At 31.3% G+C, this 25,624-nt stretch overlaps 1 protein-coding gene and 1 pseudogene across 10 annotated transcripts; one reads left to right on the top strand and one right to left on the bottom strand.

Annotated features, from left to right (window-relative positions):
• The first annotated feature begins 335 nt into the window (after positions 1–335).
• On the top strand, positions 336–25,334 carry LOC148602139 (uncharacterized). 10 transcript variants are annotated; one of them, XM_088555314.1, is made up of 19 exons: positions 336–354; positions 6,012–6,105; positions 7,121–7,177; positions 9,562–9,688; positions 10,617–10,706; positions 12,551–12,738; positions 13,171–13,219; positions 14,631–14,751; positions 15,534–15,625; positions 16,069–16,162; positions 17,277–17,382; positions 17,764–18,275; positions 18,870–19,005; positions 19,424–19,516; positions 20,429–20,545; positions 21,196–21,335; positions 21,690–21,755; positions 22,531–22,675; positions 23,364–25,334. In XM_088555314.1, exons 2-19 carry the CDS (start codon positions 6,057–6,059, stop codon positions 23,591–23,593), a joined length of 2,412 nt encoding a protein of 803 aa, XP_088411440.1. In that variant the 5' UTR covers positions 336–354; positions 6,012–6,056; the 3' UTR covers positions 23,594–25,334. The 10 variants fall into 10 exon arrangements, with proteins under 10 accessions (XP_088411440.1, XP_088411437.1, XP_088411436.1 ...); XM_088555311.1 differs by having other exon boundaries at positions 338–517; positions 6,015–6,105; XM_088555310.1 differs by having other exon boundaries at positions 338–517.
• LOC148602140 (uncharacterized) lies at positions 1,398–5,184 on the bottom strand (annotated as a pseudogene).
• Positions 25,335–25,624: the final 290 nt, after the last annotated feature.

Raw genomic sequence — 25,624 nt, 5'->3', positions numbered from 1 at the left:
CAAAGAATATTAAATTGATGAAAAATACAACATGAAAAAATCTAGGGCCTATATTCAAATATAATAAATAAATAACTCACAATTAAAAAAAACTTTTTCAATCTGTAAGGGAAAATGACAGTTAAATGTACAGCTGTAGTCAAGGCATTTATTTATTTATTTATTTATCTATTTATTTCTTATTAGCTCCTTTGTCCATGTACAGATTACACATGGGACCATATTACATGTGGGGCAAATAAGCTGGGACGAAATGAATTTAATGACTTACGATCTTCAAAGCGTTTTAGAAGAACTGCATTTGAATGTAAGGTTTAAGCAAACAATCTAACCCAGAGTAAAGCAGACGACGCAGTTTTATTTAATTTCTTGATCTTCGTCTTTCATTATTTGACTTCATACCACGCTACAGAATACTGTGAATGAGGATTGTATTTCTATTACATAATTGTTCTGTTTACACTCTGTCAATGAATCCTTAGATGTAAATTGTAATAAGGAGTGGGCAATGCTTTAAGTAAATTAAGATATATAGTCCCTTTTGTCGAGTTTTGGGATTCACTATCCGGGGCTGTTCTGATTTGGACATCCACTGGCAGTCCAGTCAAGGAACAGTCCTTGACACTGAATCCCAAAAGGGATTACCTAAAAGTGAGCACAACATTTCTTTTTTTTATGAGTATATTATAATAATGTTTTACTGAAACTGAAAGGCACTTATGAGGACAGGATATATATTTTTTTAAATATTGAGCACCACAAAGCGGTGTGAACTCTGTGGTTATCGCATGTATACTGGGGTACGCCCATTCTGTTGGTCAAAATAATATTTTTTCCAATCGAGTTACGGATTTGACCAGACGACGCTAATATTATTTATAAAAATAAAATTTGGACATTTTACTTTCCACTTCTGTAAATTACGTCAATTGCAGTTCTTTATTTAATTATTACACCAGAAAATCAAATATCGTACCCTAATTCTGTGCACTTCCGGTTCAGAGATTAAACAAGTATGATGAGCCATATAGGATACAATACAAATCCACTGAATAGATTGAAATATGTTAGTATTGGATTTATTGAAGAAAATATAGTATTGGACAAAAATTAGTATATTGAATCTATTTTGTCAGTCTAAAAAAAAAATATTTATATGTGGGGATTGTGTTTTTTACACTGTTTTTTTTAAGGCAAATTATTTCAAAATGATGTTTTAATTATTGGATTGAAATTGATTAAGTACTGAAATCATTTAGATTTTTTTTAACTCACTGAAAATTGTTGTATTGTAGGGTGATCTCCATCATTACATTATTTTAAGTTGTAAATAAAATCATTAAATATTTAAACAACTTTAATAAAATCACCAAAAAGAAACTGTTAAATAAAAATATTTAAAATTTTCAATACAGGAATTATTTGTCAAACAATGGAAATTTAACATAATAATGCTATGAACACTTCATTTGTTGTTGTTCTAAACAATGGGGGCAAAAGAACACGTCCCCTCTTTGGATCACTCGGACGTGACTACAAAACTGGAGATGTGTCCAGTGTCTACAGTCAACATTGTCACACTGCGCCCATTTTACAAACACAATTCCAGCTAATTTATGAATTTCAACAGGGGACATCTTATTAAAAACACAACATGTCACTGTCATCATCATCAGCGAGGTCGCTGTTGCTAAATGAGTCTTCTATACAAATCGAACCCCCTTTATGTTTGTTGAGGCCAGATGTTCCTAAACCTGCACTGGCAGCTTCATCTGATAATTTAATCTTTTTTTCCATTTTTAGCTTTTCTGTTGTACTTTTTCTTTTTATTGGTCCATTATTTTTTGACACACCTTTGGTTTCCTTCTTTACATTTTCCACTAATTTAGAGTCTGATGTTTTATAAGGTGGTTTGAAAGTTTTTTGTTTTTTTTTACATTGGTTCAGGTGGTCCATGTTTTTCTTCTTTCCTAGATGTCCTGTAATAGTGAAATGGTCCCTTTTCTTCTCGATTTTTGTAACTGAGACTATACATCTTTTCTGAAGGAATGTTGATGGAGAACTGCTTCCAATGATTTCAGTTGAAGAATTGTTAGATTTGTTACTTTCAGTTAAAGGTTCTGCTGTATAATATATCGGAACATCAGACTGCACGTTGTCAACCTGGACAAGGGGAACCTGTGGGAGCAGAAGCTGACTCTCTGATTCACTGTCAGATGTGATAATATGTAACTCCTTATCAGACTGATTCAGAATGGTAACTGTCTCTTCTGAAATATTTTCATTGTTGACTGTCGTTTCAGTTTCAGTATTGGATGGTTCTGTATTGTTTAAAGTGGCTGGAGCAAGCTCATTGGTGTCAACAACCTTCGGGTTAAAAGGATGTATACCACTTTTCTTGAAAGATGATGTCAAATTCTATGCAGAGAGTCCTCTCTGGTATGCTGAACATGACAATTGACCAATATTGAATTTTGTTATTCTACAACCTGGATTTCTGCACATAAATAGCTGTGCTTCTCTGTTGTAGCATTAGCCTTTAGTGGTCCAAAGCATCCTATATCTAATGGCTGAAGGATGTGACTGCAATGTGGTGGCAGAATGAAAAGGATGATGTTTTTTTATTTTGCCCAATCTTGTAGAGTTAAGCTAACAGGAGAGCGGTGTCCATCAAACAGTATCAGTAGAGGAGTGTCAGATTTATCATGAGCAACATACCTTAGAAAGTGCTCTTCCAGGTAGGTTTTGAAAACATCGCTGTTTGACCACCCAGTTTTTGAGCACTGGCCATCTGAACCAGGTGGAGTCCCATCCAGTAGCAGAGATCTGTCAAACTTTACCCCTGGAAAGATGTAATAAGGTGGAACAGCATTTCCAATAGCATTTCCAGCACCAATTATTGTAACATTTGAGGATCTGGGTGATGTAACTGACTGAGGTTTGACAACTATATCATGTACAATTTTACCCGGCTTGTGTTCTGTCTGCAAAGCACTCTCATATATATTGAAAATCTTGTGTGGTTTATCATGGAGATAATTTTTTGTAAGAATTGTGCCAAGCTCTTTGTAGTAGTTGGTAAGTGTCTCTTTAGGTGCACATCGGGCTCTCTGCATAGCTAATTTCTGAGGCTTGCTAACTGTCAAATTAGGCCATCTTTTCAAGAAAGAATAATACCATTTATAGGACAAAATACCATTGGTAGCTTTTCTTTTGCCCCAAAACACAGCCAAATCAGTTGCCAGATAAATTACATCCATTCTGGAATAGCCGTAACCAATACTGGCCACGTGTGATATGATCTACCATTTTCTTCTCTATTTCCTCATTAAACAGGAAATTTGAGCACCGTCCATCCACAGAAACCAAACCAAGTTTCCTGTCTCTAAGAGTACTTTCAGGAACACCATAATTCCTTGAGGCTTTATACACAGACATTCCTTTTTGAACTGCATTGAAGGCAGATTTTAATGCATTTGGATGGTATTGCTTTTTCTTTATTTTTTGGTATCTGTAAATAAAAAAAGTATCTCAAATTAGCTTAATTTTGCTCATTATGTACTTTTTTATTGTTTAATTCTGTATATCTATTCATTTCAATTCATTTTTTTCAAAGTAAAATGTTTTTAAGATGGGGAAGAAGTGTTTGATATTTTCAATTGACTAATCTTCTGAAAATGTTCATTTTTTATTTATCTGGCTTTCTATAGTTTTTTCTTATGACATATGACATATTTTGGTCACGTGACTGTTGTTTGGGAAGCTTTGCAAATCGCAGACAATAAATCAATGTCGATTGATTTGTTTCACGTGTATTTTCTACATTTTGGAAAGGGATTAAATAATATGGCATACAGAGGTTTTGGAAAAGTTGGAAATATTGTATGTTGGGCTTTAAACTAAAAAATTATCTGCAATACCGGCAATCTTACATCCAACGCCTGGTTCAGTATCGGCAACCTCTGACCTCTAACCCAAGCATGTGCAATCAGTTCCATACAAAAAGGGATATTAATAATACATCGGAACTACATTGGAAAGAAGGTACAGCAGTATACTATCTAATTTTCATTAAGGTTCCCTAATACATTGTATACTAACGAAAAAAAAGTCATGTCTGAGATTAGTAACAAAAAGTGACTGTCCTTATGGAGAAAACTCATCATTTCCTTCAAAAATCAGTCAAACAAAAAAATATATATAGGTTAAGATTACATTTCAGTAAAAATAACTTTTTTCGCTGTTCCACTGTTGCTGTTGTCAAGAACCAAACCCGCTTCATAAAAAGAATGTTACTCCAATTGTATTATCCAAATTGAAGCATAGCCTTTCTATAATAGGAAAGGCAATCGTTTTCTTTTTGGAATTTTCAACCATCAGTTGCGCCTGAATTTTGTTTACATCACATCATATGTGTAATATATTTCCATCATTCATGGACAACTATAATACTTTTGGTAATCTAGTTTAAACTGAAAAAGGATAAAGCTAGGATGCCCTAAAGGGTTAAAAATTGTGAAGTATGGCAAAGTGCTATAAAGTCTTTGACCATTTTGAAAGCAAGGGGAAAAGACAGAGCTGGTGGCTGGGATCTTTTTTTTTTTTTTTAAAAATGTAAATGTTCATAATTTAAAAAAAACAATTATTATGTAGAAAGCAGTGTTTTATCGAATGTTCCCAAAGTAATAATTTACACTGAAATAAATTTGGTAATTTCACTCTCGTGCTTTCTCCCACCAAAACGTCATAACTTTGATAGCAATCCGCCAATCACAGAATTCAAAGTTCATATGGAAAGTATCGATAAATTATGAAGAAAATCTATATATTAAATAATAGGATAATCAATTGGTTATCGTGAATAGCCAACATATTATCACTCGTGCCTAGAACGCTTGAGGATTTAACTCGTGCGTGGAACAAGTTCCACCCACTCGTTAAATCTAGGCGTTCTTCGGCATTTGTGATAATATTTTGGTTAATCAATCTTTCCAATTCATTATCCTATTATTATTTACTCATTCATTGAATAAAAAACCATTTCCCCATTATATAAAAAAGCAGATTTTCAAATAAATATATTGATTTCGCTTGCTGCCTTTACCATTCTTATGAGTCTTGCACAGACAGTACAACTATTGTACAGCTCATGGTGCGTGCTGATATAGGACATGCCTACTCCATATTAATATATTGTAGAGAAAAACAAGGGACTTTATTGGTATCAAAGATGCTAAAATTACTAAAAAAAAAAATGGGTCAGACATGTGTAGTAAGGCTTTTTAAGGGTTCATTAAATAAAAACAACGAATTTATTTTTTTTAAAAGTTATAAAAAAAAATGTATCCTGTCCTTGAGTGCCTGTGGTTTCACTGAACAGAACAGAATATGCATGAGCAGTACTTAGTCAGAACAGATCACTGAATATTCATAGAGTCCATTTAAAGTGGGGACATGTATACTGGTGACATACTGTGAAGGTACTTTAATTCATGGATACCAATTTTCATGGATTAGGGAAGAAACACAAGTTCATGGATTCTTGAATTCATGGTTTTGATGTTTTCAGTATACACATCAATGAAAGTCTCGTTTTCCTTGGGAACCAAATTTCGTGGTTTGGCCCTCCCACAAAAACCACAAAAATTGGTACATATACAAAAATGTATTTCAATCTCCATGGTTAACTTTTTTTTAACAGAAGCCCAAAACTTTATATGTATGACATTTTCGTTTATATAATTGGCTTGTAACTCGACAATTTAGATAAATTTCAGAAGCACAAAACAAGTTTTACCAGCCAGATATTTAGATTTAACAAGAAGTAAGAAGTGATTTTATTATATAATTACTGATTTTAGAGTAATACCAGGGATGTCAGACTTGTAGTTTATTTCAAAAACTGATATTTAGATTTTAACAAGAAGTCAAATGTAATTTTATTATGCGCTATATAATTACTGATTATAGAGTAATACCTGGTCAATTTCAGATCTTTAGATATTTTTTAGTAGCTTGTGCAAAGTTGCAGTTTATTTAGCAGAAAGAACAGTCAAATGGACATGACAAATGTTGCTGATTTAGATAAACTCATCCAGAACTTTGGTAGGCATGAATAAACAATTTTATGACATCACAGTGAACTTCAATAATTGCTTTGAATAATATTTACTGGTATGAAGAATTCTAAGAATTAAGTCTCATATTTTTCTGATATTGCCTATATCAAACCCATCCCACTGTCAAGCAGAACATGTGATCACAAACAGATTGACGATGTATGTCAAGTACATATTACAGCTCCTGAACAGAGGATACTAAGGATCATGAACAAAAAAAAAAATTACTTTTTCAACAATTTCATAAAAACTGCAACTTTTACAAACAAATCAAAGATGTCTGACAAAATGATTACCACTTGTGTTTTTTACTGGGGTGTATATTACAACATTACAGTGCATTACCAACAGTTTGATTTTGAGTACAAATAGCTTTTTTTTCTCATGATCATAGTCTATCATCATATCAGAAACACCATAAATTAGAAAAAATTAATATAAAAAGATCAACTGCTTTAAAAAAAATAAAATATACACAATTAAAAAAAAATGTTATTTTGTAAATTTAATTCAAAATACTGAATAAATCAATTTAACTTAATGGAAACGCTTGATGGTCTTTATAAAAAAAAAACAAATAGAAGATGATTCATGCATGTCTTGGGTACTCACTTTTGTTTCTAATTCAGAAATAACCAGTCATTAAGTCACTTGGTTGTTGCACTTTCCAGATTAAAATCATTTAAATTGTGTATGAAATTGGCACTTTACAAAAGTTATTTTTCTTCATTTAGCTGATTTTAGTAGGAGATGATTGGAATTTTTTTTTTTTAATTCAAATGTGAATTTGACTACAGAATCAATGGATGGTAAATATGTGAAAAAATGTCATGTGTAGAACAAGAAAGATATTGCTTGTTCAATGGGTTTTTCTACACCATAAATCACTTCTATCGTAGGCAGTGTCTGAATTTTATATGGACTGGTACTGAAATTAGTGGAAAGGTATATTTTTTTGTTGTTGTGAAAATTCATGCTTATTACCTTTCTTTTATTTTCAGAATATGAGAATCAGCAGTACGTCAAACTTATAGAAAAGGAGAACCAACATATTGAAGGTAATATCTGAATCAAGGAAGAAAATGCAGTGACATGTTTACCCATCAAGTAGTTTGATAGTGATGGCTATTGTTTTTTTTTTTTTAATTTTTGGTTGATTAAATTCACAATTAGTGAAAGTCTGGTTATAGTATGATGAATGTTGGTCAAGGAGCGGATAGGGAAATTATTTTCGTAACACTTATCTAGGCAACTACTAATCACAGCCTCTTGAAAATTTGTTTCCAGCATTAAGTACAGGTCCCATATGGGGGATCTGATTTAAGGCCTATTGGACATCTATTTCCTGTTAAACGAAATTCTGACATATCTGTTTTTGTCCCATTTTTTTATTAGCTCTTTTCTGAGTAATAATCATCAACAACAACCAGATGCAAAAATGCCTGAATAAACAGTTACCATTGGTGAAAATTTAAATAATGAAAAAAAGACATAGAAAACCATAATGTCAACTATTAATGTTATCAAGGACAATAGTTTTTCAAATCACATAAATAGTCAGTGTAATCCTGGAGCTTTTGAAAATGTTGCATGAGTTCAAGAATAATCTGTGAAGGATTTCTGAATTTATTAAAGTATTGTAAAAGTTGTAGATTTTTTAGGGTTAAGATCTCAATAGAAAGACAATTAAAATTTCAGATTTCTGTGAAAAATAATTGGATGTTGTTTTATGTTGATGTTAAATCTCACAGAGAACATGGAGATCTGGCAAAGGAAAAAAACACTGTGTTTCCATTAATATCCTCTAAAAATCAAGGGTCAGTAGGTTTGCAAAACTTTGTCTATTTTTTTTTTAAAAAATTTTGAATGATTTTTTGGGATAAACATTCAGATTTTAATATTGCTTGTCAAAAATTGGCCAAAAAATCTTAAAGGTTGGCATAACAAATTAGGGTCACTAGTAGATTTTAAGGCCTCAGGTATATTTATATTTTTATAATTTCTGACTTCTGAAAAGTTCTGAAAAATATTCAAAACAATATTGTTTCTATTCTGGAATCAAATACAACATTACAATTTTCATAAATATTTATGTCTTCCTTGTACAAAGTGAGATTTAGCATTAACCTTTATATCATATTTTGTTTTATAGTATGTCATTAACTAGGACCACATCACAATGAGAACATATTGAAAGCATCCAATTGTACTGTTCGCCTTTTATTACGTTATGAAATGTTTTTCCCTCTGGTGAAAGTTTCCCTTTCTTTTAAATTGATAAAGACATAAATTATTTTCCATTTGGTATTGTTAGATATGGTGTAATTTCTAAGATTAAGACTGATTAGCTTATCGTATTTACTTTGCGACTTGTATTTTTTGTTATCCTTAAATAATTTAATTTAATTTGCAACAAGCTTTCTGATTGGTTGATTCTATTTGTGCAGTCCAAATTATTTTGCATAATCTGGCTTGGTACTATGATATCATTAATGTTAATTGATCCACACTCTGCAATTCAACTAATCCCCCCAAAAAAAGTAAAGTTTTGATTACAAATCAATTCTTAATATTTGGACTGTACTTAATTAGAAATTAAATTATAAGGAATGTTTCTAATTTTTGAACAGCTTATACTAAATATTAAACCTGGTTTGGGTTAGTTTACACATTTTTTAAACTGTGAAAAGTGTAGTTTGCTGCCAAGCAGGTTATTTATAGCCAGTTTAAAAATAAAAGCATTCTTTATATTGATATTAATGACTTTTAAAGCTACAAATTCAAGCTAGGTTTTGGGCATCTAATTCCAGAGCTTTTAAAAAAAAACATATTTTCTTAATAAAAAGGAAATTGGACAGCTTTGAAAAAGACCAGCAGTATTATTGCCATAGAGGACTTGAACAAAACAAAAGTTTCAATATAAAACAAAATGGTCATTTGTATATAAAACAGTCTGCTATAAGAAATTAAATTCAAGAAACAAAACAAAATAGAAATATCAATTTGAAACATGAAACATGAAAACAAATGATAGATATATATTTCAAAATCACGTCAGGTTTTTATTAAGAAATCCACAATGGTAAATTTTGTATGTGATGGAATAGTCTAAAGCAAAACAATTTGTTGCAAGTGAAATATAAGTTTACATTGGCAAAGTTTACACAAATATGTCTTTTAATCATTAAACTGAAAAGAAAAGACATGTTTCTGTGAAAAGATTGATGTGCTAGAGTTATGACTTGTTTTTTTCTTTTTCTGGGCAGAATCTCCCCTCTCCCATGTACCATGTAATGCCAAAAAAAAAAATGTTCTCCAATATCACAGATGAAGTATTTAGTGTAGACTGATATTTAGATACTGCTGAAAGATAACATACTTTATATGATGTGAAAAGTGATTGTGCACATGGTTGCATGTTAAAATATTCACCTATTTTCAGCACTAGGTTCAGAAATACAAGTGAAAAAAGACCAAGGAGAACAGCTTCAAAGGGAGATAACTCAGTTAGATGAGGATACAAAAAGAGCTCATAAACAGTTCGTTCATAATAGAGAAAATGGAGAAAGGTTTGTTATGCAGTAAAAGGCTGGTATTTGTTTTTTTTTATGATGTATGTGATCTAGCAGTTTCACTTAGAAAAAATTATTGTACATATGGGATGAGGCAAAAACATTGGATATGAACAATTTTTACATTTTCAGTTGTTTTTATTTTAAACAAATTCTAACTTTCATGGCTCCATGATTTTAAATTCTATCACATTTGTAAATCTCAAGAATCAACTTTCAGCTTCATACTACAAGTGATCGAATGCCTCCTATCTAATGATATCTTGAATAATACAGTAAATGCTAATATAACTGTAATTCATTAAACAAGGTAACTTTGTTTGTCATATACAGATTGTATATCAGTACTTTTGATAGTACTGTAAGTAAAATACATGTACCATCATTACCTAAGCCTTTTTTCATCAATATTCTTTTTGAAAAATCAAAGCAGCATATTATGTTTTTTAATATTCTGATCTAAATCTATGTAAATTTATTGTATTGCCCTGCAGTGAATATGAGATCAGGTACAAGTGAACTGTGTGCGTGCTTGAAAGTTTAGAAATTTTCTTTTGGGCGTTTGGACGACTCATTTTATTTCATGACACCACACATATAATGGAAGTTTACTTAACAACTAAGGTTTTTGTAAAAGCATCCCCATCCATAAATTATTAAAATAAGTGCTGTCCAACCCCACTGTCAATCTTTCCTGAAATAGCCCTTATTTCACTTGCCTGAAGGAAAGAGATTTTTGGAATTAAATAGCTCTGATTGTTAGTATATCATGCTTGTGAAAATATTTGAAAGTAACAAAGTTTTCTATTTTCAGTTTACCGAAAGTTTACACTTTGAAAGAGTGATATTAAATAACGATATTTGAATATCATTAAATGAAAATTAGAAATTATTATGAAATTTATCATTTGCTGAATTTCTTTAGCCTGAAGAAAACCCTTGATGTATTAAAAGATCACGAATCAGCTTTAGGGCAGAGCTTGAAGAGTTTGGTCGACAAAGGCAATGATATCAGGTAAGTTAAGTATTGTGAAAGTACTTTAATTCGTGGATATCAATTTTCGTGGATTAGGAAGGATACACATGTTCATGGATTATTGAATTTGTGGTCTTGAGATTTTCAGTATACACATCGATGGGAATCTCCTTTTTGTTGGGAACTAAATTTCATGGTTTGTCTAACCTACGAAAACCACAAAAACCAAGAAAATTGTTACCCCACTAACAATAGTACTTTCACAGTATGTTACAGAATAAATAGAATATAGATAATGAATGATTTTCTCTCAAGAAAAAAAACCCATTTCTACTATAATTGTTTTTTTTGTTTGAATTCAAGATATTTGGTAAGTTTGATGCTAACAGGTTTATTTAACAACTTTTTTCCCAAACTTAACAGAACTGGCCTGGGGTCACAAAATTTAAAAAATACTTAAGTCTGAGAGTATTCTTTATTTTCATCATGATAATTCCAATCAAAGTCTTTGAAATTGATGATGTCACAAACAGTTACTAATTTTCTTTTTCAAGTTTTGTGGTGCTGTTGCCTGAATTCAATAATGTGTGCATGAAAAAAGTGAATTTAAGTTAAAAGGACATTTTATTCATCTAGGAAAACATCTGGCTGTTTCACATGAAAAATGGTGGGAGTTTTTAGATTTCCTCCGTAGTTCATGAAACATCTAGAAAAAAGTTAAGTTGTCCAGACCTTTAGGGAATATATTTTTGTTTAAGTTGTAAGGCAGATTATATCCCTTTTACAAAAAGTAAAACATAATAAATTTAAGGACATAGCATCATTACTGAATAAATACATTGGTATGTTATTCACTTGTATATAAGAGTAAATTCTTTTCAATATCTTTGTTTATGGGTTTATTTCTTAACCATTTTTTATCAAAGACCGTAAAATGTAGATCTATGATTTTTTCAACACTTTATACTTCTATTCCACATACTCAGTGGAAATTTCAATTCATTAACATACCGGTACATTATTTTTACTCAAAAGAAGACTGTACACATAGATATAGATATTTAGTACTTGGTAGAGATTCCTCATACTTCGTAAAAAGCAGTTCCAACAAATCATATTCCAATTATACAGTAGAAAATGTAGACAAAATGCTGGAGTTTTATCAACAACATGTCATGACACTGTGTAATTTTTTAAAATTCATTGAAATTTGATAGAACTGTCACCAGAATGACCTACATGTGAAGATTGCAATACAATGTAGGATAACAAAAGCCAAGAATTGAGATGTTATTGAATCATGAATAGGTGGAATTGTTACACCTATACTAACAATCCTAACTTGAAATGAATACCCATGGAATTAAGGTGCTTCGAAGAATGCATTAATAAAATAAACTTAGCAAGGATATTTAGAACTATGGTATTTAATGATTTATTTTTTCCTTATTTTATAATGCTATTATCAGAATTTGTAGTGTTATTAGAAAATTTATTGGCACTCTTTTTCCAGTTATTATTCATTCTGTTTTTGTTACAAGTTCACCAAATTTCTAAAGTCTACAATATCAAAAACATGCACTATGACTTTTGATGGACAAGTTAACTTCATATATTGTATCATATGATGAATAACTTGACCTCACATATTTAGTCCAGTCAAAATAGATTTTAAACTTAAACAAATTGCAACGGAAATGTTTTGATTAAAATATTTAGCAATAATGACCGAAATAAACACGGAAAAAGCTCTAACAAAATCTTACGCAGGGAAACCCAAAAATACATTAAAAATTTAATAAATTTTATACGGGAGATAATTCAATTGTTTACCTCAGTGCTTTTTGAATTATAGTTGATGCCAGCCTTTTGTTATTTTTTAGGAAAGAGAGAAGTATGATGATTGAACATTACAGGGGAATTTGGAAAGATTATGAAGAGAAGTATAAATCATTTCCCCTTGCACAAGACTTGAAAGCAAAGCAAGACACTGTTAAAAATCTGCAGACTGAAGTACAAATGACTGAGCAAAAAATACTGAATTTACAGAACCAGATCCATAACTTCAACAGTAAATATTTATTTTCTTAACAAGGAAATAATTCAGTTAGTTATAGTTTACAAACGCAATTCTGAAAATCCACTCTAATCATTGGAATTTGTATAAGTTTGCAAATATTGACTCAAATATTCACATATATCATATTAAATTTGTGCATTATCAATGTAAGTGTCACATTAACCATTTTTTGTTATCACGCACTTTTTTTATCTGAAATTAATGAGCTTAATTTCCAAAACTTCATTCAAAATCATTGTTACTTACCGGTAACAGTAAAATTACAATGAACCAAAAAAGAAGTGATGGGTTTCTTTTTACATTGTGTAGTCATTATGACGTGTCAGAATCTGTGAGATATGATATATATCCTGACAAAGATGCAAATGTAATACCAGTTCTATTAAATATATATTGAAGTTTATGTTACTTTCTTTCTTGTAGACAACAACAATGTTGAATTTAGGGACATGGTGAACGTGATCATCAAAATGTATCTTTTTACAGAAGCGTCTACGTTTACAGGTTCTTTGTAGTTTCTACAAATTTTGACTGCAAATTACACTTTAGGGATGTAGATTCTCCATTGTACCTAATGTAGAAATCTCACAATGTTGAGGATTTTACTGATATAATTCATAAAATATGGCAGAAAATTTGGATTTTCGTCAATTGCACATATCATTTACTTTTAAAAAAAAAAATGCATCTGGTCCATGCTCCCAGTTTTTAGTGGAGTACGAGCTGCTCAATTGCTTTTGTTACTTTGTATGTATGATTTTAGTTACTTTATGTTCTTTGTTGTGTATATCTGGTCTTTGTCCCTGGATTACATTCTTTTGATTATCGTTATAACTTTGGTTACCTTGGTTACTCTTTAATATGTGGTTTGATGATTGATTTATGAAGAGGACCTTAAATATTTCTGATACAGCAGGTACCAGTATAATTTCTTTTGCTTGCACCACTTAACGTGCAGCCTTGTTATTTTATGAAAAAATCAGCTACCATCTAAGCAGACTGATTATTATCAGCATTTTTTTTTTAAATAAAAGATGGCTAAGGCCAGAATTAAAATTGTTCCTGTTTGCCCTAGCCCTAGTGCTTGAAAAAGAGTAGGTCAATAGGTAGGTAGATATATTTTTTCTTCCAAATTATTCCAGTTCTAATATTGATCTTTGAATGATTCATATAAAGATTAATTTATAATATATCAATACTGTACAGTGTTTACTGATAATTTTTGTTGTTAATGATGTAACTCTCATCATTTAGGTCTTAGCTTATGAAGTCACAGATGAGATTACTAATGAAATCTAGAAATCAGAAAAAAATGGGAAACAAATTATTGACAGTATTAAAAAAATTAAAAAAAAAACTTTTCATTTGCTGGGTTTTTGTTTGGTTGGTCAGGTTATGACAAAGAAACTTATTTTCAACTTTGTTATGACCTCAGTGTTGATTTAATACGATATGCCTTAAACCACCTGAGTGGTCTCAGGTTAGCATGCTTGCCTCGATTGTTGGAGTTTGTGAGATTGATCCTTGGCCAAGTAAAACCAAAGAATTTAGAATTAGTAGCCACTACTTCTCCGCCAGTCATGCAGTATGTTAGGAGATAGAGTGAGGACTGGCAGCTCAAAATAAGAATAATGTGTCTTAATGAAATTACATGCCTACCTGCAGGCTGCTGCTTCCACGAGATAGCACAACTAAGATCCATCTCACTGTGTGGAACTAGTACAATGTAGGGTATGTTCAATCTGTCAGTCATTCTCATTCTGAAATAATCAACCATAGAATATTAAACCATAATCAATCAATCAATCAATCAATCAATTAACCAACCATTCAATCAATTAACCAATCAATCAATCAATCAATATGCCTTAACATTTGACTAGAGCTAAACTAAAAACAGATACAAATAATATTGTATCTGCATTAAAAACTGCAAATGAAAAGAAAATGAGTATTGAAAAGGAGATTAAAGAAGCTGAAGAACAGAAGAAGGCTGCAGAAAGGGTAATTAAGAACAAATTTCATAAATAGGATTAGAAAATTAAAAAAAAATGTGAAAATGTCTGAGTCAATAATACGGTGAGTTTAGTTCTGTTGTTAAAATATGATGATCAAATACTGAAAGGAGACAATGATTGGTCTTTGAAAATCTGATATTATCGCTGCTAAAAAAACAAGCAACTCATAGCCATTATGTCCCCCATCGCCGCATAAAATAGAAGAGCAAAAGTCCTAAAACTCCTGTAAATTTGTCAAATCAATTTAGTGGCACATTATGATCAACTACAAATGGTGACTAACCATCCTACAAAATTTGAACAAAATCCATCAAGCAGTTTCTGAGGAGTTGTGTCCACAATTTTGACTGGACTGAGGGATACACAGTTCTGTTTCCTTCTGTGTATCGGTAGAGCACAACAAGCCATTGTCTACTCTTGACTTATAGGATATTTAGAAAAACCACAGGTTTTATCAAGTGGAAATTATACAGGGAACAAGTCCCACAACACAAAGGAACTGAAAAGTACACACAGATAAACATCAAATAATTGTCACGCCTCTGCACTTTAAAGTTAGATAGGTATTAGTGATCTCGAAATTAAATGCATTCTAAAAAATAGGAACAAATCAGTTACTAAATTAATATATTAATTAGTCATAATTAAGAGTGAACATTTGTTTGTGACAGTGAAAGTCTTTTATTTTATATATTGATATTGATTAATATGTGTTGTGATTTAAATGTTGATAGTAATTGCTGAACGAAATGTTTTTGAATGCTGTAGGCAGCCAAAGAAGAGCTGGAAAAGCTGAATCAGAGTATGGAACAGGATGATAGAGATACCAGTGATGGTGGAGAGGCTTCAACTCTTATCAGGTATTGTCAGGAGAAATTAAAATCAGGAAAATAATTGCAAATAAAATAGTCCATTTAATGTTGGAAAGTTGTAGTTTGAATTTTCTATATGTACACAAGTAAATGGCTGGGATTTGCTATATACTACAGGGAAACATTGTTTTTTGTATTTGCCTTTTTTAACTCAAATTTGTTTAGGTTAGAACATCACATAATTTTCTAAAGGGACATATATTTTTAATATTGGTAATACATTTTTGTACATGTAATTTAGCAAGTAGGAAAAAAGGTGTTGTAACTTGCATAGTATGTTCAATTTTTGCTTTTCTTTAACCCTTAGTAAAATTGGAAAGCCTTTTACCTGAAATACTGCTATTTTCATTTTGAAAAGTTACAATCAATGACAAAATGGCGTCAATTATCTCTCAAGAGCTGTATTGTTGATGTAATTTGATACATTTCAGTATGATGAAGGATGATGGAACAGATGACATTGTCTTAGAGACCCCTCTTCCAATGAAGAATCTTACAAACAATATGGCTGCTTTGCACACTCAGGTTTGTTCAGGGTGGAAACTTTGTTGTAAGTTGTCATTGATTATGTTCAAGGCAAACAAAGTTCAAGGGTATATAAGACATTCTGTCTGTCTGTCTGTCTGTCTTTCTGTCTGTCTATTCATTTCTCTGTCCTCATATCTTATAAGTGCAACTGCCCTTAAATACTTAAATGGATTTTAATGAATTCTATGATTTATAGGCATCTTATGTAATGTGCATGATGGAAGATGATTATTGCACAATGCCTGAAAAGGGAATTAATCTAGCATAAGGGTTTTACATGTTAAATTTCATAACACAACTACTTCTAAAAAGCTTTCTGAATTTTTATGAAATTTTATAGGAAGATAAGGCTACATATGTAGATACTATGATTGGAGATATTTAATTTCTGGTCTCTGCAAAGGGAGATTATCCAACTAACTGGATTTAAATGGACTAGTTGTAGGAAGTATACTCTTATAAGTTTGCCCACAGTATTTCTAGTTTAAATTTAATTATCATCTCTCAATAGTAAAAAATCAAATTAGAACAAACTCCATTATATAAGCCAAATAATCTACTTCTCTTTTCTTGTTTTTCTTATGTGGAAAAACTTTGTTTTACCTATTTTTTTTTTATTATTTATACCTCCCCCTTTCAAAAATGGGACATCTATGATGATCATGTCGTCGATGTGTTTGTTCATCCATCCGTTGTTCTAATCTGCAAAATTGCTGAATCGAATTCAAGAAAACTTTCACTCATTCTTTTTCACATGATGCCATTCTACACTTTTATTCTTATTCCATCTGACTTTTGGGGTTTCCTATATTGTTTCTATGGAGAGGTGTTATCAACAAAGTGAAGCTATTTCTAGATTATTTTTTTATTTTTAAGCAAAAGTGCCATTTACTTGGTTATTACGAAAAAAAAATACTTAAGTTTACATTATTTGCCTATATATATATATATATATATATTAAATTGATTAAGAATCAAAAATACTATTTCAGCTGCCCTTACCATTGTTTTAGTCCTATTCAAATAAGCTGAAAGGAAGAAATAGTTGATTTACCACTAAAACATGCTATTTTCTTTGAGAGTACATGGGCATTTCATCTTTCTGTTTCAGTGTGATGTTTCCCCAAGTCAAAAAGCAGAACAAATGGAAACAGATGTTGTTAGCCCAGCTCAGATACATATAGAAGTTGAAACAGGAAGACCTCAAAATTCATTGAGTATGAAATAGAGCTGTATACATATACTTTAAATTATTTCATTCCCAAACTTACGTTGTCACAAATAATTTCAGTAGGCTTTTCAGAGTTTGTCTTGTTATTTATTTCTTCTTTTTTGGCATAGAAATGGTGTTAGTGACACGGCAAGGATATTACATGAAATGAAAAAAAAAATAAATTGACTTTTGTCTCGAAAAGTTTTCAAATATGTTCTTGTAAAGGTTTCAGATTAAATGGAATTTTTTTCATGGTTGGTTTTTGGTACAAAAAAAAGATGATTGAAGAACATTCAAACAAAAAAAAATTTTTAGGATTGTAAAGTTTTGTAACAAATGTGAGAAACAAACATTAAAAAAATAATTGTGCTTTTATGTTTTGTAGAAAACTCCATCAGTCAGCCAGCTCCTCAGCCAAAGCCAACTGTGCAGACCTTCATCAGACCTACAATGCCAGTACCAAGATCACAGCATGGCACAACCTCTAACATACCTCATATTCCTTGTCAGAATTTTTTGAAATGCTCCCCTCAGATGCAACATAGGCAAGTGGCCAGAACCTCAGCACCTCAGCAAGTTGTTACATTCTCTAACCCCAGCATGTTAAGACAGGTTCCGAGAGTTTCGGTTCCTCAAGTAATGAGCCCGTCAATACAACAATTTGTCCAAGCAAGAAACCCGTCCACACAGCAACAAGATAGAGTTCTAACATCACTTCAGCAAACAATAAGAAATAATCCTCAGCAGTTTTTTAAACCTTCATTACCCCAGGTCTCTCAGTTAGGAGTGAGATCTGCTGGCCCACAGATTACCAGGCCCTGTGTTACACAAAGCAGTGTACAGCAGATTAGGCCTTTTGGGGTGCAGCAAGTTGGACAAAGGACTCCAGTTACTCAGGTAAACAAAATGAGACCAGAAATTCCAAGGTCTAGTTTCGTAGTCTTAAACTAAGATTTTTCCTTTAATCCTTCCTCAACTCATATTTCAACAAATCAGATTATTGTCCAATTAAGGTGATTTATGACAAACAATTATTGAAAATTTTCAATTAGTAAAGTCCGTCATAAAGATTCATGTCAACCACAGTTTTGTCTTGGTTAAATATTTCAATATCAGAAAAATAATGTTTTCTTTTTTTGAAGTTAACTGAAAGCTTGCTTTAAAACTGTACATTTTCTATTAAAACAAAAGTGACACATTCATTTAAATGGAGGAGAATAATTTATTATTGCAATTTTCATGAATACTGTAAATTTATTATATTTCACAGTTGCTAATGAAATCTGTTAAGTGACAGTATTTGCTGAAATTACTTTTTGTGGTTTCAAAAAATGATTAGTGTTTATAGTGATAGAAATTAATTTCATGGGTATTATGTTTTGTGCTTTTTTTTCCATAGCAAAGATAACATATTTGTATGTTTACAGTAACTATGTATTTAAAAATTGTAAAGTGACTACTTTAAAGTGAGTTATTAATGATAACTTACAGCCATCAAGACCAAGATTAAGTCAACCATATCAAGCCATGGAAGAAAACAGAAACCCACAAGTACAAACCCGGATCAGACCTTCAGCGAGGCTTACAAGACTAACAACACCTAGTATTCCTAGTCTCCCAGTAATAGGTTAAACAAATGAATACAAACTGATTTCTTTTTTCTGTGATTTCTTTTCTATGTTTTTTCTCAGAAAAAAAAGTACATGTAGAATGAATTACTTCTTATAGTTAATATTATGCATAATTTTAGACTCCTAGTAACAGGTTAGATCAGAAACAAAAAAAATTCTTTTTCATGCTACATATGTACAGGTCTATCTAGTATCGCTTTTTTTCTCAGAAAAAAAAAATAGGAAAGTGAATTGCTACTCATTTAATACCATGAATTTATTCCACACATTAAGGTATTAAACGTTTACTTTATTGGTGCTCATAAAAGGTGACTATCCATTATTGTATTGAATTTGAACCTTATTTAAATGTGAAAGGTATTTTACATAACCCAGAAATTTGACTTGAAACTAATACTTGATTTTTTTTTTCAGATCCTGTGAAGAAAATGCAATCAACAATAGCCAAACCAGTAGCACAAATTACAGAACAATCACCTAGGAAATCTCAGTCTACCAATAAGACAGGTAATTCTAGCTTGAGTTCACCTAAAGGTTTATATACTGAGAAAGTACTTTGATTCGTGGATACCAATTTTCGTGGATTAGGGAAGAAACACAAGTTCATGGATTCTTGAATTTGTGTTTTTGTGGTTTTCAGTGTACACATCAATAGGATTCTCCATTTTTGTTGGGAACCAAATTTCGTGGTTTGGCCTGCCCATTAAAACCATGAAAATTGGTACCCATGAACAATAGTAGGTACATTTATAGTACATCCCAGCTATCTATAGTCAAGGTTATATTGTGTCCCCCATGTCTCCAAGAACAGCTCAACAAAATATTTCATTACAACCCAGTGCTCTTGACCTTTAATAAATTTCTAGTTTTAGTATTTCATTCAGGTGATTTGGCTCTTTCCTACTTTGAAAATTGTTTGAATGTGGATATACAGTTAATTATCGATTTTGTATTGTGTTAAAAGATATTTACAAAATAGATACCATAACATCTCTTTTTAAGGAACCCTGAATGAACAGAGAACCTGTCTAAACCAGACACTTTTTGAAGTCCTATTTTATCAGATTAAATATATTTCAAACCTTGGTAAACGAAACACTTGCCTAAACCAAACAAATTCTACAGGCCAGAAGTTTGGTTTCTCAGATTTAAAAGTCATAAAGGCAACAATACCATTAGGTTAAGAAGAGTAATATTCTTCTGTGATAATTCCTTCAGCAACAGAAGTATCTCTTGACAGAGATATAAGATTTTGATTGAACCATGTATACATTTTGTAAATAAGTTTATAGGTGAAAGATCTAGGTCACGGGATAGGCATTTTTAATGATGAAAGGGTACTACATTTTATGGCTGTGTTGTTCTTGTATGCATATTTTTACTTTTACTTTTTTTAGTTTTTTTGTTCTTGCTTTTAAGCAGAGCCACCTAAACAGCAGCAGAAAAGATCACCAGTCCAAGAATTGTCTGATGAGAATGGGAACCCTGTACTATCATATAGTAGTTCTCCATCTCAACAAAGGCCTAAAACACCAGGTAAAAAAGAACTATTATATAGGATTGTTTTTTCCTTAATGTTCATATTAAAGCTGTATACTGGCATATTATTATTTTATTTGCTTATTTGGTCAGAAGGTCCATGCGTACTATAACAAACTAATCATCTTCCAGAAGCCTAATTGTAGGAAGTCTAGCACGATACAAAAAGTCTGCGTAGTTCAGCATGCTCTGGCATATCGTTTGTGTTGTGATACGAAAACTCGGTCAATAGTCACTATTGATCTTTGAATGTAGGTCCAGATATAAGACTGGCTTCACAGTGTCTGTAGTATCCTTTATCGCAAGTTCGTTGGGGTAAATGCGATGTATTATATCCCCGAAATTAGGATTGTTTAACGATAATACGTCATCTATATAGCGGAAACTATTGTCATCACTTTGCATTCCTCTTTTGTCTGTCATTAACTTTTCTTAACAAATCTTCCCCTCTGAAACTGCTCAGTTGATAGTTATCAAAATTGGTCACGTTTTGGTACATAGTACCTATTGGTAGGTGCTAAAACATGGATGCCATTGCAACACTAGTATTTTTAGGAGTTGGTCAGATTTGTGAGTATGCATTTATCCTAATATTTTGAAAAAAAAACTCATAATTTCTCTGAATAAACTTCTTGTTTTTTGTGCAGAAAATGGAATAATGAATTTAGGTGGGGGTGATTATAGTCCATTTGATTTGGAAAAACACAGGAAGCATCTTGAGGAGCTAAAGCAATCACCTGGACAGCCATTAAAAGAGCGCAGGCCTATGTTCTCCGCTGATAAACTTGTAAGTTACAAATAAAGTCATATTAGTCCCTGTCTACCTTAACTGAGCATTTTAGAAAGATTCAACAGTCCAAGTGTTGTTTTACGGTATGAAAAATATGCTATATTTTGCTATTCAATGACATCATTTTATTTCAGAGAATTTAAGAAGTATACTATTCTGGCATCTGTTATTGTGTTATTTCATGGATTTTAATATTTATTGATTTGATTTATTTGTACAGTAAAGATTTCACTTGAAACTATATGTTTCATTTAAAATTTGAATGTGTGTTTGATGAACATATGAGAAACCACAAACAGCTAATTTTTCACAGTATAATCTGAATACTAATCTTATAAATTACTGTTGGAGGATCCAAACAAAAGCACGGAGTCTGGAATTTTTACAGGATTTCAAACAATTGGAATGTTTGACTCTGTGAGTATATCTAACAGCTGTATGTGATGAGTGTACCTCTAACTTTGGACTATCTTGAAAACACTTGACACTTCAGGGTTTTGGGTTTTTTTTGGGGGGGGAGGGGATGTAATTAAAGAACTTAATTTGAAATTAAGTTATTTTATTAACCATTTTTTAGATACCATATATATTGTACAATATACATCATATTAAGAAAAAAGATATCATATGTACATGAAGAGACATAATAACTGTTGAAGAACTTCAAAGGGAGATAATCTAACTGAAAGATTTTACATTTTTAAACATCATAAGTGCAAGTCTTCAAAACCGTGCGTGGGATTTTATAGGAAGGTTAGGCATGACATGTAATTGTGCATTAAGGAATATAATTATTGCTTGAAAGACTTAAAAGAAGTTTGAGGTTATTGAACTTTAACATGTAACTCATTTGAATGGGGAATATTATCTTCGTGGTCTAGTCAAGTGCCTGAATAGAAAAAAAATTGTACATTTGCTAAGTTTTACTTTCAGGTAGGACTGGTTTGAATTATTTCTCTACTTGATTTCAATTTTCTGCTAAAATAATCTAAATCAAGACTTGATAGAAGAAAATGATTTTTTCTTCAAGAAAATTGTAGAAAAATATAAAATGGAGAGAAGATGTGTGCACCATGGTGTGCACCAATATCACCGCCCAGTAAATAAATAGTCATGTATATGTTTAATCTACCTGTAATCTCTTATAGAGAATTGTGAAAAATATTTATCTGATCTCTGTTAATACTTATAGAACAAGAGTAAAACAAACAACCAAGGTGATGGTGATTTTAATGGATTTGGTACAGAACTATCAATGTTTCAATCAAGTGAGAAAGATCGGGGAGAAACAGGAAACTTCTTTGGAGAGAAAACAACCAGCTTCTTTGGCTCACCAGGTATAGTAAAAGTACTGAGGACTGCTCCAGTAAAACAAAGATACTGTTATCTGTGAAAATTTTGTGGCCATTTTGTTTTTGCTATTTTTGCAAATGATCTTTAATTAAATTGAACTGTTATGATTATTTTCTTTAAAAAATGTTAATTATAATAATATATGTGACAAATGATTTAAAACTGCATCACAGTATATGATCTATTATAGATAAAAATGAAAGAAGAAAAAAAAAATCTTGACTTGCAATAAAACTAATAATGGCTGTTCCATCCAAACATATAAGGTACCCAGGGAAGTTGCTTGAATTTTAAAATGGTGGGTTATTTTTGAACAGTTCAGAGTGAGAATTGAAATTATGAATAATCTTAATTTGCTTCAGTGGGTGGTTAATTCAAAACTGAAAGTGCCCTGGGTACCTCGTATGTTGCAATGGAATAGCCCTATATAAAAGTCCCCTTTTTTATTTATAAAAAAAAGTTGTTACTAATATTCTTTTGGCTGAATTTTTTTCTGCTTTTTAGGCAAAAAAAAAAAAAAAAATCAGGATTCAACACATATTTATGTGTATGTCATAATATGCTGGTGTTTAAAAAAAATATTTAAGTCTGTTTTGATGCTGATCTGTGAAAAAAAATATCAATCAGTTTGTTTTGCTGTTATTAATTTTTGTCTTGTATGTATTTCCTTAGATGTAGGTGGAGGAGATACAGGGTTCAATTTTGGAGGGGATAGCAATAGAAATGCTGAGAGTTCTGGATTCAGTTTTGGAGGAAATAATAGTGATGATACTGGTTGTAGTTCCATCATGTCATTGTTTGGTGACAGTTCTACAGAAGACCAACAGGAAACTAGTTTCTCATTCAGTTTTGGCGGAACCAGTAGCAATGAGTCACCAGCTCGAGGATTTAGTTTATTTTAACATTTTATTATTGTTAATTTGAGTTTACTTTTATCGTTGAAAAGTTAAGAAAAGGAAAAAAAGTGTTGTTGTTAAATTTTTTTCTTAAACTGAATATTGTAAAACATATTTGAGGTTATGACTTCCATATATTACCTTATCGAAATAATGTTGCATTACTTTCATTTATGACCATCATTTTGTTATAAAGTGTAAGTATTTGAAAGAATCAGGCAAAATGGGAAATATCAGAAACATGCATGTCAAAAACCCACCGATCTGAGAATGTAATATCACTCAAGGATACTTTCCCTATTTGAAAAGACCATTATTTGATCTCTTCATCACTGGCTCTGAATTTTTTCGAGAGAATGTTAGAAAAATAAGGTTTTTGACAGTTATCTACCCTTGAAATGTTCATTTTCAGTGCACTTCAGTGAAATTGTAACTCAATAGTCCAGCATGATTTGGAAAATCTTGTCTGTTCTCCTTAATTCTGATGTTGCAAATAGTCAAATTTTTTTATACCATGTTTCACCTACTGCCTGATTCTTACAGGGACTGACACTTTAAGCTTTAAGTTTTATTTTGGTATTATATACGCTGTAATGACCAAAAAATGTTAACTGTAACATTTTGCTTAAATTAAATAAGTGTTATTGAATAAATTATTATTTATTTACAGGTAATACAAATTTATATAATTAACAAGTATATGTCAAATTGTTTTTACTCACGCCTAAACAAAAACAAATACTGTGAAAGTTGTTTTATTCATAGATACCAATTTTTGTAGATTAGGGAAGAAACACAAGTTTGTGGATTCTTGAATTCGTAGTTGTGATGTTTTCAGTATACACAGTATGTAATGGAAATCTCCATTTTGTTGGTAACCAAATTTTGTGGTTTGGAACCATGAAACCATGAAAATTGGTAACCCAAGAACATTAGTACTTTCACAGAAGACTACTACTTTACAGTTTTATGTACAGTCTAAAATTCTTTAATGAAAATGTAACATTAGCCATTCTTTAAAATTTTATTAGAGGCTTTACAAGAGTTAAAGACTAAGTATATAAAACTCTTTTTTTGTCTTAATTATTGTAGATTTTGTTTTATCCATGTTTATTGGATTTTGATATATAAAAACATTTCTCCTTCATATGTCAACTAAATCTTTCTTTATAGGATTTGTAAGTCTTGTTCTAGTTTCAGTTTCCCTTCCGGAATTTCCGGTGTAGAACATATTGAAATCTGAAGACCGATCTGCATTTTATTGTGTACTTGCGGGAAATCCAAACGCTGCTTCGTAATGCAAAATCTTCTATTTTATGCCATTCCTAACATTTTTATCCCTCGGAACTAGATATTTGTCATTTTTAATCAGTATTTTTACCCAAAAAAGATACTTTGCTTTTAATATGGAACTCAATGCTATGTTAATGACGAATCTCCACACATCTGAAAGGTAGGATAGGACCCATTCTTATGAAACCACAGAGTCACGTGACAAGACTTACATACCCTATTTGTAAGGGTTTCAGCATCCTTAAACTGTAGTTTTGAAGGTTGACTGTAAGCAGAGTTTGTTAGGGTTTCTGTAGTTTTGAAGGTTGACTGTAACCAGAGTTTGTAGTTTTGAAGGTTGACTGTTTGTTGATAGAATTTTTTCTTTCTAAAAGATATTTTTATGTTTATTATTATTATTTTTTTATAATTATGTTATTAATTTATTGAAATTTAATAAAGTTTAAAAACTATACTTTTATGCTTGGTTCTTTCTTGTTTGAAATGCTCAGGTTTTAACTTCTTTTTCAGTGTAGAGAGTAAAATATATTTACTGTTTTATGAATATATGAGCAGTCTCCAGGATTTATAATTGTATCCCTTGAAATTTCCATTTTTTATTGACCAATATACTTGTTGTATGTCAGATTAACACTGTCCACTATTCAACCCCCCCCCCCCTTCATGGTGATTTTCATACCTTTCTACCTCCCATTACCATATCAATTTGTTGCCAAAGAATATTCTCAGATTTTTTTTCAGTAT

This window comes from Perna viridis, chromosome 12 (assembly GCF_037379345.1).
Source record: "Perna viridis isolate PV_CMFRI_1.1 ecotype Kerala chromosome 12, ASM3737934v1, whole genome shotgun sequence".
NCBI classification, from domain to species: Eukaryota; Metazoa; Mollusca; class Bivalvia; order Mytilida; family Mytilidae; genus Perna; species Perna viridis.
Note: the sequence above shows the minus strand (reverse complement) of the source record. Positions and strands in the feature narration are given on the sequence as shown.

Excerpts from the sequence above, each read along its gene's own strand:
- LOC148602139 (XM_088555308.1), top strand. Across the intron at positions 16,163-17,276 it reads TGGCTGCTTTGCACACTCAG|TGTGATGTTTCCCCAAGTCA; the intron begins GTTTGTTCAGGG and ends TTTCTGTTTCAG. Across the intron at positions 17,383-17,763 it reads AAGACCTCAAAATTCATTGA|AAAACTCCATCAGTCAGCCA; the intron begins GTATGAAATAGA and ends TATGTTTTGTAG.